Source organism: Anguilla rostrata, chromosome 13, assembly GCF_018555375.3.
Source record: "Anguilla rostrata isolate EN2019 chromosome 13, ASM1855537v3, whole genome shotgun sequence".
NCBI classification, from domain to species: domain Eukaryota; kingdom Metazoa; phylum Chordata; class Actinopteri; order Anguilliformes; family Anguillidae; genus Anguilla; species Anguilla rostrata.
Window position 1 is genome coordinate 35831401 of NC_057945.1, and position 15987 is coordinate 35847387.

At 44.8% G+C, this 15987-nt stretch overlaps 3 protein-coding genes across 5 annotated transcripts in view; 1 reads left to right on the plus strand and 2 right to left on the minus strand.

Moving 5' to 3' along the window:
- Positions 1–6828, minus strand: part of cdc42 (cell division cycle 42) — a 24414-nt gene extending 17586 nt beyond the window's left edge. For both annotated transcript variants that reach the window (XM_064303963.1, XM_064303965.1), the window contains exon 1: positions 6688–6828. The gene's annotated coding sequence lies outside the window, so the exon portion shown is untranslated. The remainder of the gene's footprint in view (positions 1–6687) is intronic.
- Positions 6761–11392, plus strand: ap5b1 (adaptor related protein complex 5 subunit beta 1). Of its 2 annotated transcripts, none has more exons than XM_064303954.1 (3): positions 6761–6779; positions 7601–7779; positions 8320–11392. In XM_064303954.1, exons 2-3 carry the CDS (start codon positions 7636–7638, stop codon positions 11008–11010), a joined length of 2835 nt encoding a protein of 944 aa, XP_064160024.1. In that variant the 5' UTR covers positions 6761–6779; positions 7601–7635; the 3' UTR covers positions 11011–11392. The 2 variants fall into 2 exon arrangements, with proteins under 2 accessions (XP_064160024.1, XP_064160023.1); XM_064303953.1 differs by lacking the exon at positions 6761–6779 and adding an exon at positions 7231–7392.
- On the minus strand, positions 11388–15742 carry c13h1orf50 (chromosome 13 C1orf50 homolog). Its single transcript, XM_064303966.1, has 5 exons — positions 15567–15742; positions 14706–14821; positions 14192–14278; positions 13682–13813; positions 11388–12681 (listed from the first exon to the last, which is right to left on the minus strand). Exons 1-5 carry the CDS (start codon positions 15613–15615, stop codon positions 12499–12501), a joined length of 567 nt encoding a protein of 188 aa, XP_064160036.1. The 5' UTR covers positions 15616–15742; the 3' UTR covers positions 11388–12498.
- Between the last annotated feature and the right edge of the window lie 245 nt (positions 15743–15987).

Below are 15987 nucleotides of genomic sequence, written 5' to 3' on the forward strand. Positions count from 1 at the left end.
AAAGAATGAATGTGGTCTTAATGGGGTCAACCAACACTTTAGGTTAAAAAAGCATGTTGTGTTATCCTGTGAGACTCTAAGAGTCCATTAGCGTTTCTGATTTCCATCACTCTGGCGTGGTGCAGCTCCAATAGCATCAAATGTGCCGCTTAGCTGATACTCAGTAAAGACAGCAGTCAGGTGGATCAGTTACACAATGGCTTGAACACACTAAGAGTCTTGTGGGATTAGTGAATGGCGTGTTGGAAAAATGCTGGAAATGCAAGACCTTTCTTTTCCTTAGCAGACCGTTGCTTTGCTTTCCTTAATCTTTTCCTTCTGAACCAACAGCTGATGCATGCCATTGTGAAATCCACATCCCAAACCCACAAATTCATCAAGCAGCTCAACCAAGCTTAATCCCAGAGCTCAGAAAGAACCAACAGGACACACAAGAGTACACCCAGAAGACGACTGATTTCGGGATACGGAAAACGGCGGAATGCTCGAACTGTCCTCTTGTCTAGTTTTCACCTTTACTGACCCCCATGGCCATAGTCCTGCGCTGCAATCACACCTCAGGTACTACTGTTGACTCTAAGGTCAGCTGGGGGGGACAGTTAAAAAAACGAGCATGGCAGCCCAGAGTAATTTAGAGACGCTCTTACTTTACTGCTTGAGGACGGCACTGAATATAACAGCGATACGCAGGCCAGGGTCAGGGCAGCTTGGGTACCGGTCAGAATCTCACGGGGCAGTTTTGTGCAGCGGTTGCATATTTCACAGTCATGACTGTTGAAACTCGACCCGTTTCAATCTCCGCTGGTCTGAACCGTAACCGTCACTTTGAGACTGGTTGATGTAAAAGGGGTCAGAAAATATTGGTTACGTCCCAGAAGTGGGCAGGACTGCCATGCTGGAATACACGGCTTTCAGCAGGCTTACAGTGGGTAAGGTAATAACCCCATTACCCAAAGCTACAGCTGTGGAGGTACACAGAGAGATACTGTCAACAGTGCTGAAACCTTCAGGGAAACAGTAAGCTGGTACATTCCAAGCTTTCAAATCTCAGGAAGATTAACTGCCACCATTAAAATGTTTTATGTTCCACGCAAAGTGAGGTGTTTTCATGCAACTTGTGCATCTGTTAGATCCGATTATTAGTTATATAGCGAGTAATGTTTATTGGTGGACTTATAAATATAAGCTTTTCTCAACATTACCATTGTGCTGATAATTAAAAGTGCTGGAGACATTGCACGGTAATGCTAAGCTAAAGTAACAGGGAAGTACAGCACACAGTGCAGTAGGAACAGATTTCCATACCAATAGCCTATGCTAATTTGCCACCAGCAGCTATTCTGCAAAAGATTTAACACATTGCTAGATAGTAACCCCAGTCTTCTTATTAGCAAACCTGTACTGACCTAAAGCAAATCCAGGTATGTTGTTTTTTTGTGCACCATAATTCTTGAGCCGTACACAGCCTTCAGTTTGAGGCCAGGTTATAGACCTCCTCATCGGCAGAACCAAACCTGGGTTTTAAAGCAGGCCAGCCTCTTCCTGTTCCACATCCATCTTCTAAGAGGGGCATTTCCCGTACTGCGGATTAGTCTGCGTGGGTATCGCTTACACTCAACACCTTTAAATCAATACACGCGGTCCAGCCAATGCTGTCAACGGCTACATCCAAGTCTCATGGAGGGCTCATTCATAAATGCAACCCACGCAGAGTACCCATAAGAAGGGCTCACTGATAAATCAGTACCCAAAGAAGGGCCAATCAGAACCATGTTCAAGTGTAAAGGTTAATTACACAAGACTTTGGCTGCTGGTGATTTCCTCTCTGCAAAACATTTTTTGCAACGTCTGCATGCTATGTTCATTTCCTACGCAAAATACATAAAAATACGGCCTACCATACTGCTACTACAGCCTTATATTTCCGCAATAACTCCATCCGATAACCCTGCAGGTGGCATTATTGCTCCTGATAATGACTTGTTGATAACATCTCATAACACCTGATAATGACTTGTGTGTCCAGACATGACAAGGGGTTTCAACAGGGAAACATTTACTTAGCCTGTCCCACAAGAATCTATTGCACAGTTTAATAATGCGAAATATGATTTCAGTCCTGTGGCAATTTAATTATGTAATTCAATATTAAATTTGAAAAACTGTATTTGTATATCAGTCACTCGCATAAGCTTATTTAAAACTACATTTTAAGAAGGACACTTTTTTTAATAAGTACACATCTGGAACATAAATAAAATGTGTTTTTTGGCTAAGAATACATCCCTGCTGTCGTAACTGCAAGCAATGCAAGTCTGCAGACTCATTTCTGCACAGCGGAGTCAAGTATTTTTAGCTACGCACAGGAAGATGTGAAGTACCGTGACCTATGACCCCTGCGCTACGAAACGTGTAACATGAAAGATGTGCTGATACGAAGCCGTCACTTAGCCAAAACAGACTTCACGCCGCTCAACGACAGGCCTGACCACAGCTTCGATTTTCCAGTCTGATAAAAAGAAACAACCGGCCGCCCCCAAGAGCTCGACCTACTATTGCTCTGACTGCAGACATAACAGACGGGGTCTAATAGCAGAGCGGGAAAACAAACACAGAAGCAGACACAGACGAGAAAGAAGGATAAAACTGAGCGGCTCTACACGCACAGGCCCTGGAGCACGGGCAGGTGAGAGAGAATCTGGGTCTAATGCAGCGTTTGTGCACAAGTCTCCCTAATGGCAGAGTCATCTCGCTGCTATTGGTGGCAGACCGAGTTCTCTCGCTGCTATTGGTGACAGACTGAGTCCTCTCCCTGCTATTGGTGACAGACCGAGTCCTCTCCCTGCTATTGGTGACAGACTGAGTCCTCTCCCTGCTATTGGTGACAGACCGAGTCCTCTCCCAGCTATTGGTGGCAGACCGAGTTCTCTCCCTGCTATTGGTGGCAGACCGAGTCCTCTCGCTGCTACTGGTGACAGACCGAGTCATCTCGCTGCTATTGGTGACCGAGTCCTCTCGCTGCTATTGGTGGCAGACCGAGTTCTCTCGCTGCTATTGGTGACAGACTGAGTCCTCTCCCTGCTATTGGTGACAGACCGAGTCCTCTCCCTGCTATTGGTGACAGACCGAGTCCTCTCGCTGCTATTGGTGACAGACCGAGTCCTCTCGCTGCTATTGGTGGCAGACCGAGTCCTCTCCCTGCTATTGGTGGCAGACCGAGTCCTCTCCCTGCTATTGGTGCAGACGAGCTCTCGCGACATTTGGTGCACAGCGGAGTCATCCTGCTATTGTGCAGACCAGTCCTCTCCCTGCTATTGGTGGCAGACCGAGCCCTCGCTGCTATTGGTGACAGACCGAGTCCTCTCCCCGCTATTGGTGACAAAGTCCTCTCACTGTTATTGGTGACAGACCGAGTCCTCACGCTGCTATTGGTGACAGACCGAGTCCTCTCCCTGCTATTGGTGGCAGACCGAGTCCTCTCCCTGCTATTGGTGACAGACCGAGTCCTCTCGCTGCTATTGGTGACAGACCGAGTCCTCTCCCTGCTATTGGTGACAGACCGAGTCCTCTCGCTGCTATTGGTGACAGACCGAGTCCTCTCGCTGCTATTGGTGACAGACCGAGTCCTCTCACTGCTATTGGTGTCAGAACGAGTCCTCTCACTGCTATTGGTGACAAACCGAGTCCTCTCTCTGCTATTGGTGGCAGACCGAGTCCTCTCGCTGCTATTGGTGGCAGACCGAGTCCTCTTGCTGCTATTTGTGACAGACCGAGTCCTCTCCCTGCTATTGGTGACAGACTGAGTCCTCTCACTGCTATTGGTGACAGACCGAGCCCTCTTGCTGCTATTGGTGGCAGACCGAGTCCTCTCGCTGCTATTGGTGACAGACCGAGTCCTCTCGCTGCTATTGGTGACAGATCGAGTCCTCTCGCTGCTATTGGTGGCAGACTGAGTCCTCTCGCTGCTATTGGTGACAGACCGAGTCCTCTCGCTGCTATTGGTGACAGAGTCTCGCAGAAACATTGTTGCGCTCCACTCATGTGGAGATCAGTCGGCTTCGATCGCCATCTCTCCTCCAGCTAGGCCCCTTCGATGGTCCACCACGAGCCCCAGGCTCACTCAACACATCACACGCAAAATCGTGCTCCAAGTAGCACTCACACAAAATCAGTGAACACGCGCGCGTGCCCATACATTAATACTTCTGGACATGGGACCTGGGACGCATGGCCTTCCAGTCACATTAAGGGAACTAACTCAATAACTACAAACTGAACAGCCACCCCTTGCAGATGGTGTATAAATGTATACTGTAGATGTAAATACGTTACGTAGTATGGCACAAACTCCAAGAATGAGATCTCTGAAAATCAAGAACATAATTCTTCTAGCAGTGTCACCAGCAAGCAACCCCCATGTCGCTCACTATATTAGTTCACTATTCCTCACCCCGACAGCAATGTTTTATTATTTAAAGCCAAACAATCCCACGGTAAAACTGGCATCGAACCGACAGCCAAACGCTAAGCTAGAACAGTGTTTCCCAACCGGTGTGCCTTGACACTCTGGTATGCCGTCAGGTGTTAAAATGCATATTGCTTAATTAAAACCCCAAAATAACATTTAGGCCTACTGTCGGCACGTCACGTCAGTACGCCGCTCACGGTTTTTTTCTGTCTGCGTTTATTTTTTATGCTTTTGAGGGTGGTGTGCCATGATATTCTGTAAATATGGAAAGTGTGCCGCGGAAGGAAGAAGGTTGGGAAACGCTGAGCTAAAAATCATGACAGAATGCTTGTCCTGTTTTTGGAACAATGTATTGTAATGTATTCAATTCCTGTCAACCCAACAAGTATAACTCCATTGCTAATCTATGCAGTGTTGCAAAGGCGTGAAGCTCATTTTCTCTACAAGCACATCTCTCCCCCCCCCCCCAAAAAAAACCTACTGATAGAAATGAGAACATGTACATGGGCTCCCTCCACAGCAACCCAATAGGAAATATGTCTTAATCTTAATTATAAATATCAAGGTTATACACCATGAAATATCATAAAGCAGTCTGTAAAACTGAAGCCAAAACTTATTTTTTTTAAATAAATAAAACTGAAATCATTACTGTTGTTTCTAGATGGGCTCTCCCACACCAGTTTGTTTTGACAACACGTGCAATGCAATGTCCGTTAGTTAATATCAACTGGAGCCCCAAGCTAAGACTTAAATGGCCCTTCATGCTTACAGCCAACTTGAACCAGCTGCTCCTCCTAATGTTATGTCAACTGCACTGAACACAAATCCAGCTAATTTGGGTACATTACCATGTCAGAAAATACAGTGGCAACCAGTTAACACTTAAAATTATTCATATCGCGCCTCATCCAAAAAAAAAACCGACTAATTTAGGCAAAGCGATTCGACGTGATTCCGATGCATGAGCCAATTTCAACAGAAATGAGTTGATGTGCATACAGTACATATTATAACTAATTCATCGTTGTTTTAATTGCCTGCCTCACTTCACTATTTAAATAGTTGTCACATGGGCTCATAAATCACCCTGATAACGGCACAACGGGGACAGATTTAACAAACGTGCAAGGTCCAATTAGCAAGCTAACTTTAGCTTTCAGTCGACTTAACACCCATACAGGTTGCTAACAAAATGTGAATCCCCAAACAGAGCATATACGGGAAAAAAGCAGTCCAATCTAGTTTGCCATCTAGTTTACCAAACAGGCTACCCTTAGCTAGCCATCTCTGCTATCCGGTGAGGTATTTGCCTAGCCGGTCATCTAGATGGCTTGCAAGCCAAATCATATAAAGCCAAATCTTCGAGTGTTTTATTAGAAATTAGTAATATTAGCTACCGACACAATTTATATTGTCAATATCGGATCCAGATTAGCTTGCACCTAACAACACAATTACTAGACCAAGGTAATCTAACGTTAACGGTAGGCGCGCCAACAGTATTCGATGACTAGTTAACGTTAGCTAGCTATCAAGCACTGACATTAGCTCGCTTAAATTCTAGCTAATCAAGAACTCCTTACACATGAATTCGGCAGGGATTCAAGCTGGTAAACCTCCGTCAACAATACGTTACAATCTATCGGCATTCTTGATGCCAGCTAGGTTCATATCAGAATAGTTATTAGCTAGCTAGTTAGCCAGCTAGCAAACGCAGTACTAACTACAACCCCGATAGCAAGTTGACGTTGGCTACATGGCTAATACGGGGGTCATTGGGGGTGTGATTTGTCCATAATTCAAATACTATCTAGTCTAGTCTGATAATACCATAACAGTAAGGTAGGATGTTAACTAAATTACATATGGGTTACCAATTATTAAGGGATCAACTGGTCATGCAAACTACCCCGCAATTATCAAGCTTTGTGCATTCAGCAAACCAGCTATCGTTAACTTAGCAAGCCACATACGTGCTAGCTAGTTTTTTTCTGCTCCCTCTAGCTTCTGAGTTTTTAACGTAAAAGTCAGCTCGATCGCAAGCTAACACCCTAGCCATCTTGCTAACTACCGTTTCGTAGAAAATTGAGACGCGCGAGATATTTGTGTACCATTTAAACAGGGAGAAAAGCCACAGCTGTATAGATTAATGTATAAATGAGCAGTTTTACAAATACAAGTACAAACTGGCATTTGATAAATGTAACGGCTCTTACCGTATCCTCTCTGTTTGTGTCTTTATGCCGGGCGTTGGCAGGTCCGCACTTGGGGTTCCACAGTCAAGACTACAGGGGCGCATTACGTAGTGGTACGGACAAATATCCGCTTAAAGCGGTACAGAATCTATAATAGTAGGCTAAGCACACTGTCAACCTAAAACATCAGACTAATTCTCTAAATTTAAGAGATTGCAAAATCTAGATTAAATGTGACATAATTACTTGTTTTACCAGGTGTCCATTTCTTTTGACCCATTTCGCCTGCCGGAAAGAAATTACAAAAGTCATTTGAGCAAACATTCTAAAATCTTTCATCTGTGTTGGCGGTTGAATGAAAAAATGTCAGCCAACATTCATTTTCAACGTTTGTTATGACATAATGTTGCCACCAGCTTGCATCGTTTGCTTAACTTCAATATCATGTTATGTCAGTAAAATATCCAGTTAGTTTGTCTTATACTTTTTTGACCTACTTTTCTAGCACAACGAACTGCTTTAGTCTGCCACTGGAGGGTGCTGTTTAGGAGGCATGCATCGGGCTTGCATACATGCACGCTATGACGGTAGCTTGGTCATATGATACTAGGATGATCACATGATTCTTCAGTACGGAACTAACATCAGAACATGGAAATAAAATGGATAAGATTAGCAAAGACTGCAGACGTTTAGTATTTATTTTTTATATTTTCCTTTAAGCAGGTGATTAAAGTGCGTGTTTGTTTCAGAAAATAAGACGCGTGTGTTCCAACTAATCGTATATTCTTGTTTCACTAGCAAGCGTGCTGGTTTGCTAATTTAAGGAAATTAATAATCGCTATGCACTCGATCAGCTGAAATGTTCCGAACGGAGCATATAACATTTTCTTAAAGCCACGTAGCTAACTTTGCCACTTTTCTAATATCGAAGACAGATGATGGATTGAATTTGGACAACTTTTCGCGATGACAACTGCAAGTGCCTGGCCCCAGAGAATCTCGGCTTTCTCACTCAGTCCATCGCAGTTCTTGTCCAGCACAACGCCGGATGGCTTCCTAGCTGAGCTCCTGTTCGAGCTTAGAGATGACAAGGCGAGCGAGAGCATCAAGGTAAGTGTATTTAACAGACTAGTTACTGGTGGTGTGCCAGGTCGCGATTTTGTGTGTGTTTATTTTATTTTTGGGGGGGGGGGGGGGGGGGGGGCTAGGGTACACAATTACAAAATATAGTACTTTCATGAACAAATTACAAATTCAAAGCTAGCAGTATAATTACATTATGGCCGTTGTTTTAGAACTTTTAGTCTGCTTAAAATGCTAGGACTCTCTCTGTCTCTTGCAAATTAAATGCCTTAGTAGATTGAGAGTAAATGAGAAATTTCAGTTCTGGTTTCCAGATGTGTCCTTATTGGATGTAGTATGTAATATGAAGTAGTTCTTAAGTATTTTGAAACATGAAGTTGCTGCATGCCTGTATTTGAAGAAATGTACACAGTTTTTTTTTTCACATTAAAATGTTAGACACTTGAAAAATTTGATTTCAATATTCATTTTAGTTTTTGAGTGTAGTGTAATTATCTGGCTGTCAGGAACCGCAAGCTTCTCTTTTTCCATTGTAACTGCTGACATTTCATTACTGTGCTGTTGCAGATTCTCCTGCTGTCCCTGCTGCAGGAGTACCCCAATGTCCTTTGCCCCAGCTACACGGCGGGGGAGGAGACGGTCCTTGAACTTCTGGCCATCTTCAACCAGGCTCCCGTCCGAGCCGTCAACCTCAGGTGCCACCTAATGCTGGCGATCACCAATGTCCTGGTGTGCGCTTCCCGTCTGGATGACCAGGGCAACGCGGCGGAGTGCGTCCTGGACCTCCTGTTTCAGACGGCCCAGGACACGAACGACCTGAAGGACGGGCAGGCCCTGCGCCCTCTCAGGGCCGTGGCCTGCGACTGCCTCCGCGAGGTGGAGACCTCGTTCCCCGGCCTGTTCTCCCAGAGGCTGGAGGCCCTCTACCTCCTGAAGCAGCAGGAGATGACGCCCCTGCACCAGGCCTACTGCGTCTTGTACACGCTGAGCCTGAAGAACGCCATTCACCTCTTGTCCCGGGGAGACGGGGCTCCCGGCGGGGAACTAAAGAGCCTTTTGGCTGGAAACGAGGGGCTGGCTTGGAAGGCCGTCGAGAAGCCCCTGCCCCCTGTCCGTCTGAGCTCCATGGGCCAGATCCCCGTGCTGCAGACAAACGCAGACGTCAGGGAGCTCAGGGCCATCGTCTCCTTGCTGCTGGAGGAGTCCTACCTGCTGACCCCGGTAGCCCAGGCTGCCCTGCTTCGAGAGCTCGTGGAGGTCGTGGCCATGGTCCAGGCCCTCTCGCCGGCCATTTTTAAGTCCCAGCTCCTGCGTCTCTGCGGGACCGCGGAGGTCACGCTCATGCACGCCACGCTGCTCATGAAGGCGGCCTTCACGGATAGCCTCTTCACCACGGAGGACGAGAACTTCTTCATCAAGAGGCTGGTGGGCATGTCGCAGCACCCTCTGCTGGGCAGCACGCAGAAGCTCTTCTACATGGACTGCATCCTGCATTTCCCGGAGAACCGCCCCATCTCCTGCAACGGCGAGGAGAGCCTGCCGGTGCTGGTCACCCCTCGCCTGGCCGCCTCCCTCCTGCCCACGGTGTTCAACAACAGCAGCACCATGCTGTGCAGGCTGAGCCTCCTCAGCCTGGTGTACATGGAGGCGGACGAGGACGACGACAGAGGGGTGAGCTATCTGTTCGACCACCTGATGGCGCTCCACAGAATCGTGGACAACCACGGCACCAGGGAGATGACGGTCACCTTTTTCAGAGCGGCTTTTACCTTCCTCGGCTATTTTTACCAGTCTGAGAAGTTCACCAGCGCCCTGACAGCGAGACTTTGCGAACTCTACTCAAGGCACTGTTACCTTGCACCAAACCTGATCAACTTGGTCGATCGTACCCAGGAATGTTTGGGCGATTCAGGATGGCCAATCCAGCTGCTTAAAGCATTGCAGAAACTGATTGTGGAGTTGCCAATCCCAGAGCTGACTCTCCAGAACCTCAGCTGGCACCTAAAAGTTTTAGGTCGGGTGGCGAGAGAGAGCCAAGTTCCCCAGAGAAGCACCCTGTGCTTTCTGCTCAGCGTCCTGATCAACTCCAGCCTGTGCTCGGCGGGAGGCTGGCGGTTGGGCAACGCGGTCCTCACGGTCTGTCGAAACCTGCTCCTGCACCCGAGCTTGGATCAGGTGTTCATCGAGCTGGCCGACCTCCTGCAGCACACCATGCTCCGCTACGAGGACGCGGACATCCGGGACCACGCCAGGTTCTACTACACCCTGCTGACCAACCTGTCGAGGGAGAAGCTCTCGGGGGTCCTGACGAAGGGGCCGGACGTCGGGCCGACGAAAGTGAGGTCCCTGTCCTCCGTCATGGCGGAAAGCGACGAGCAGTCCAGCTGCTTGACCGTGCACCGAACCAGGCAGCCAGTGCTGCAGCTTGTGAAGGTCCCGCAGAGCGAATCGTGGGAGGCGCCCGAAGAGGGGGAGTCCAAGAGCCTCGAGGACACCGAGGTGCTGACGGCCTATCGGGAACAATTTCTCAGCCCCGGCTTCGCTTCCGAGGTGAACCTGAAATGCCACCTGAGGCACGTGGGGGAGGTGAAAGCCTGTCACCACAAGCTCTTCAGCATCTGCCTCCATTTTGAGCTGACGGACGCCAATTACGAAGAAGTCAGAGACATCACCGTGCCGTGCCTCTTCAAGGACAGGAAGCCCCCGGTCGTGCGCCTCAAACTGAGGCCGCGCCAGCCTTACCCGACCCGCCTTCGCGCCAGCGCCATGTTCACCACCGAGGACGGCCTATCTTGGTACACCCAGCTGCAGGACGTCTTTGTGTCTTTCCCCGATGTCTTCCTTCCGCTCCCCGTCGAAGCCGATTGGTCCCGGGAGAGCAGGGAGCAGCTCTTCGACCGCATCCGGAACGGCACGCGTTCGGAGGACAGCAGCCGGTCGGCCAGCAGCCTGTTCTGCTTCGAGCTCGGAGACCGCAGCCTCTCTGGCCTGGTCGATCAGACCTTCCACCCTTACCTGGTCTCCAGGGACCCAAAGCAGGAGTGTTACAAGGTCTTGTTCTTCCTGCCGCCTCAGTGCCACGTGCTGCTGAACATCACGAACACGGAGGATGCCGTTCACGTCAGAATCGCCACTGACAACTGGAAGCTTCTGCCTTACATAAACTCTTACTTACAGAATGTCACAAGCGAGACACACATTAACGCAGAAAGCCAAGTGCCAGATGCCATAACAGAAGATACCTCGCGTGAGATGTGAATGGAATATGAAGACTATTTTTTTTACGGAAATATTCCCACTTTTAATGCTTCCCACGTTCGTCTGTGGAGTGATATAAAATTGCCCATGACTGAATTCAGTCTTTTGCTTGTGATTTTCCTTGTAGTAATGAATAATGAATCCTGTTTTCCTCTTGCATTTATTTTCATGAAGTTATATGAAAATATTGATCTGCCTTTTGTTTAGCATATTTGCTTTGTATGATATTAAAAAAGAGAACAATGATCTGCCACACTATGCATTTTATGAAGTCGCATAACGTTTTGCCATGCCTTACTATAATTTGGCCAAATAGCTTTTCCTTGTGTGGGAATCCTGTATATTCCTTCTATTTCTGTAATAAAACATGACAAAAGTTGAATTTCAGTCATTTTATTTGATATTAGATGTTTTACTCTCATCTGATGGCTCTGTAAATTTCATCTATTGAATCACATTAAAACATTTAATAAGAGAATAAATATAATTGCTACAACATTTCAAGTAATCCATGAGTACTTCCTCAAATATAAATTGGCAGAAAAAGCCTAATGTAATACTCTGGATTAAATCTGGCACCAATTGGGGACACTTTCAGATAAAAACATTGCACTGCTGCCTTCATAACTGGTTCAGATAAAGCTGCAATTGGAATTTCAAAAAATGATTCCTTAAATAAAAGCAATTAAAACCCAATCCCAGAAATTAAAAAAAAGTATTTGGGCATAAATTACAGACAGTATTTTTTTCCCCCACATTTGAATGGAAACTTATATAGATATTTATACAGCAGATGAAATACATTGGAGGATTATAAGCTGATTCATAGTTGTTTTTCCTGAATTCAAAGGTTCAAACTTGTCCTGGACAACCATTCTGTTCCTCATTTGAACCCTCTTCAAACCTGATGAGATGACTCAACTGTTTAGGAAACGCTGCAAACAACAAAAGTATGAGCACTGAAACGCAGACACAAATGGTAGGATTTCTGATTTTGAACAGGTTTTCACTGGCTTTCTTAAATATTGAATGTTATACATATTTAATTTGAAATACCATTTGTCATTATTACATTGTTCGTGAAGAAGATGGAAGACTTTACTGATTACTGATTTAGAAAACTACATAAAGTTCAAAGCCCAAATTATGTACCAAAGGTATGATTTGGCTTGCTAACATAAGTTGTCTGGATAAGACATTGAAATCTTTCATTTTGTAACTTTTGACATTTTCCACTAAACCTGGCACAGTCTGAGGAGGACTGTTATGAAATAGTCCCTGACTACGCTCGTGACAAAGAATACAACCCAAGTTGTACGCGAGGGCCGATCAAAGTTCACCGTGAGTGACAAATGTCAGATTCAGTAGTTTGGTAGCAGCATGTCCAGTAAGCACAGTTATTCTTTAAAAAAAAACAAACATAATTAATACCCCTTAAGTCCCGATAGTAACAGAAGGCAGTTGGTTCTCGGTCACGGACGTTCGGTCTTAGGACAGCCCCTGAAAGTTGGGCTCCGACGCAGGCGGCAGGGCAGTCTGCTGGTTTAACAGCTTGTCCATGATGCCGATTTCTGCGTCTCTTTTTTCCACGTCCTCCAGAGGCGTCCAAGACATGTCGTACTGAAGCTTGTAGGCGCCGAGGAACTTGTGCGGGCAGCCGGGTCCCCATTCCTTAAAAAAACAAAAAGCAAACTAAATTAGACCTCGCCCGAAGAAGGGATGAAGAATAGCAGATGGTTTACGTCTTTGTAAAGAATTTAACCGTTCAGGACGCTGTGGCATTCCATTGTTGCTCTCTATTTTCAGACTTGTGTTAGTGTGAAAATACAGTTGCACTGAATGGAACTCCCATTCAACAATTCCCATTTAACACAGTCTTGAAACTTCACACACTCTCTCCCAAACAATGCGGAAACTTACAACTGAGTATTGATCTTCACTTTCAACACCTACAAAATGTTCAAATGGTGTTCATCTTTCCTATGGTAGAATACTATATAATTAAACTTATGCGTTCACCCATCCAAATCTTCAGTGCTCCCAGTCATCAGTCTCTTTCTTTTCAAAACATAAAACTTGTTTAAATTATTACGAATGACCCTTATCGTGAAGGTGAGTTTTACAAAGCGTAATCTTAGACACGACATTGGTGTTGTGGTTCCCAGCATTGGTTCTCTGAGAATGTGCTGTTCAAACTGGATCATACGCAAACATTGATCTCTGACGTCAGGAAAACACCACGGAACAGCACACACCCTTATATAACTGTTTACCGTTCTATACCGTGTGCTTTATTAAAACAGTATTATCCTCTGCTAAAGGGGAGAGCTGGCAATTCTAGCATGGTGTGTATCAATCAGCGTTTCCTTATTAAATGAGAGTACAGGAAAGTAATGAAATTCTCTGCTACATTAGAAAATACCAAGAAATTATATAATCGTACTTCAGTATGAAATGTATGAAAATAATGCTTAAATTCTGTGTTACTTTAGAGCAGTGGTTCTCAAAGTTGGGGGCAGGCCCCCAGGGGTTCAGAGGGGGGAGAGAAAGTCCAGTAAAAACAAAAAAGCGGGGCTTCAAAAAATGTTGTATTACCAAAATGACCAAAAAGGTTTGAGAACCACTGCTTTCGAGGACAGTGCCGAGACGTAATGACAGCATTCTGCTCTACCTGAGGGGAGATTATGGAGAAATACCGCTGTCCTGACTCGCGCATGTAAAGGTAATACATGTTCCCGGGTTTCTTGACCACATTGCAGGCTGCATGATGCAGCTCAGCATCCTTCTTCGCGTCTTCCAACACCTGAAGTAAATGAAACGAGAACAAATCAATCCAGTCATTTTCCGCACCCCTACTCTGTATTTGGCATAAATGCTAAATTTACCTTTTGAAGGGTAGGCTTTTGGAAAAAAATTTTATTTTATTATTTTCTTAACAAAATTCGGTGTTCTAAAACTCCATTGCTTTCAGTTACCAGTAGTGATCGTTACATTACAGCATTAGGATGTTCAGTTACGAATATTCTAATCACATATTTGAGATTAAAGGGTCAATTATGGAACATTGTTAAAAGTCACACCACTGAATACTGTCCTTCAGCATGATTCAATGTCAGTTTGCATAATGACAAAATAATGATTACGAAACAAATTGGCAAGAATTCCTAAAATGCCACCGTACCTTTCTTGCTTGCTCCTGAAGGTACCGTATTTGATCAGCAATGACGGTCAATTTGTTACAGGCATTGGCCCTGATAAACTCATCTCCCTGTGAATTCAACAAATAAACCAAAATCCTGATTAAATCCAGTTTCACAACAGTTTATAACAATTATTCATATCATTATGGGTGAACTTGGATCTTCATCTTGATGTTGCAGTCCTTTCTCATATTTCTTGTGACCATGGCTCAATTCTGGCTTAAGATTTTGCCATAGCTTTACTGATTTAGCCAATGCTTTACTGTGTGAAGAAGTCTTGATGTTCAGGGCTATGGGTAGCAGCTACTTTACGATGATTGTACTTTACGACCTGTGTTTTGTATTTGTTCCAATGACTTTAGGCAATAAACGCAATAACGCAATAAAATGTAATATCCTAAACCAAGACTGACAAACTGGCGTTATTTTGAAATTAAAAAACTAGCAATACTGCAAGTAATACAATCAGGAACACAGCATAATAATATCCCTTACCTTCTGCACTTGCTGTGCCAGTGCAATGAGGTCCATAGGATCCCCTACTCTGTTCGTCTGGTAGGAGCTCACTAGCTCCACGCCACACGGAGTGCTGGTGGTCTCCACCAGGGTAACTGCATGGAACAGTAAGGTAAAGTGGTACTTGGAAGTGTCCAATTTTTAATTTCTAAGATAGCTACACTCGCTGTTGCGTTGACAGGTTGCGTTTTATCGAATGTTAAACACGTCAGAAGTTGTCAACATGCCAAGGAGCTTATGTATTGAACACGTGCTGGAGGCATGGGTTAGGCTACTAGTTGTAATAAAATATAAGACTAGACCGCTATAACACCCTGTAAGGAAAGTAAGGAAGAAATAAGGACACAAGAAGTAAGGAAACCAGCAACTGTGGCAACGAAGAAATGTTGCATAAACATGTTTTTAAGTCAGAACTAGTTTGCTATGCAACTTGGACGTTGGTCTCTTAAATTTGACGAGCACTAATATAAAAATAATGTTGACGCATGTCAATATATATTTAAAAAAAATATTTAATCGTGATCTGCGCTAATGTTACTCAAAACGAGCTATCCGGTTACTGCGTATTACTATCTCAGAAGTCATCAGCTGAACTTCAATTTGAAAAATACTTATGTCCTGTTCACTTTTTTTTTATTTTGCGAACAATTCTTTTTATTTTCAGAAAGGCATACACCACAGAGAAAATATTCCATAAGCAGGTCCTGTCCACATTCTAAACAATATTACAGGAAATTAGGAGATCAACACACTATTCTTCGCAGCTGGCTACGTGGAAAGCCTCTTCTCGAATAGACAGTTTGCAATGACTGTTCATTTTAAAGTAGACTCTAAACTTACCCGGAGTGGTTTTGTTAAGTTGATTTGGCAAGCTAATAGTCTTTTCCATTTTTATTTACCCGCAAACACCCAAAGCATATGAGATGTGTTTCACTATGTACTTCAGCTTGCTTGCAGGACAATTTTGTAACAAACTTCATCCAGCAAGCAAACCGTACGGTGTTTCGAGGTCCTTGTCAGCTGAATATAGCTGCCCACATGTTCGCCTGACTATATGTATGACTATTTAAAATGTAAATACGGCTTATTTTTTTACAAATCAGATAAATATGCAACATAAACATTAATATTAATTTTTCCCTAGAGAAATACAAACTAAAATTCTAAACTTTGCAATATTAGTCCTTATAAACTCGAGGCACCTAACTGCAGCGTTCAGTGGTATGTTAGGCAATAAAAATCGTCATGGTAAAAAAAAAAA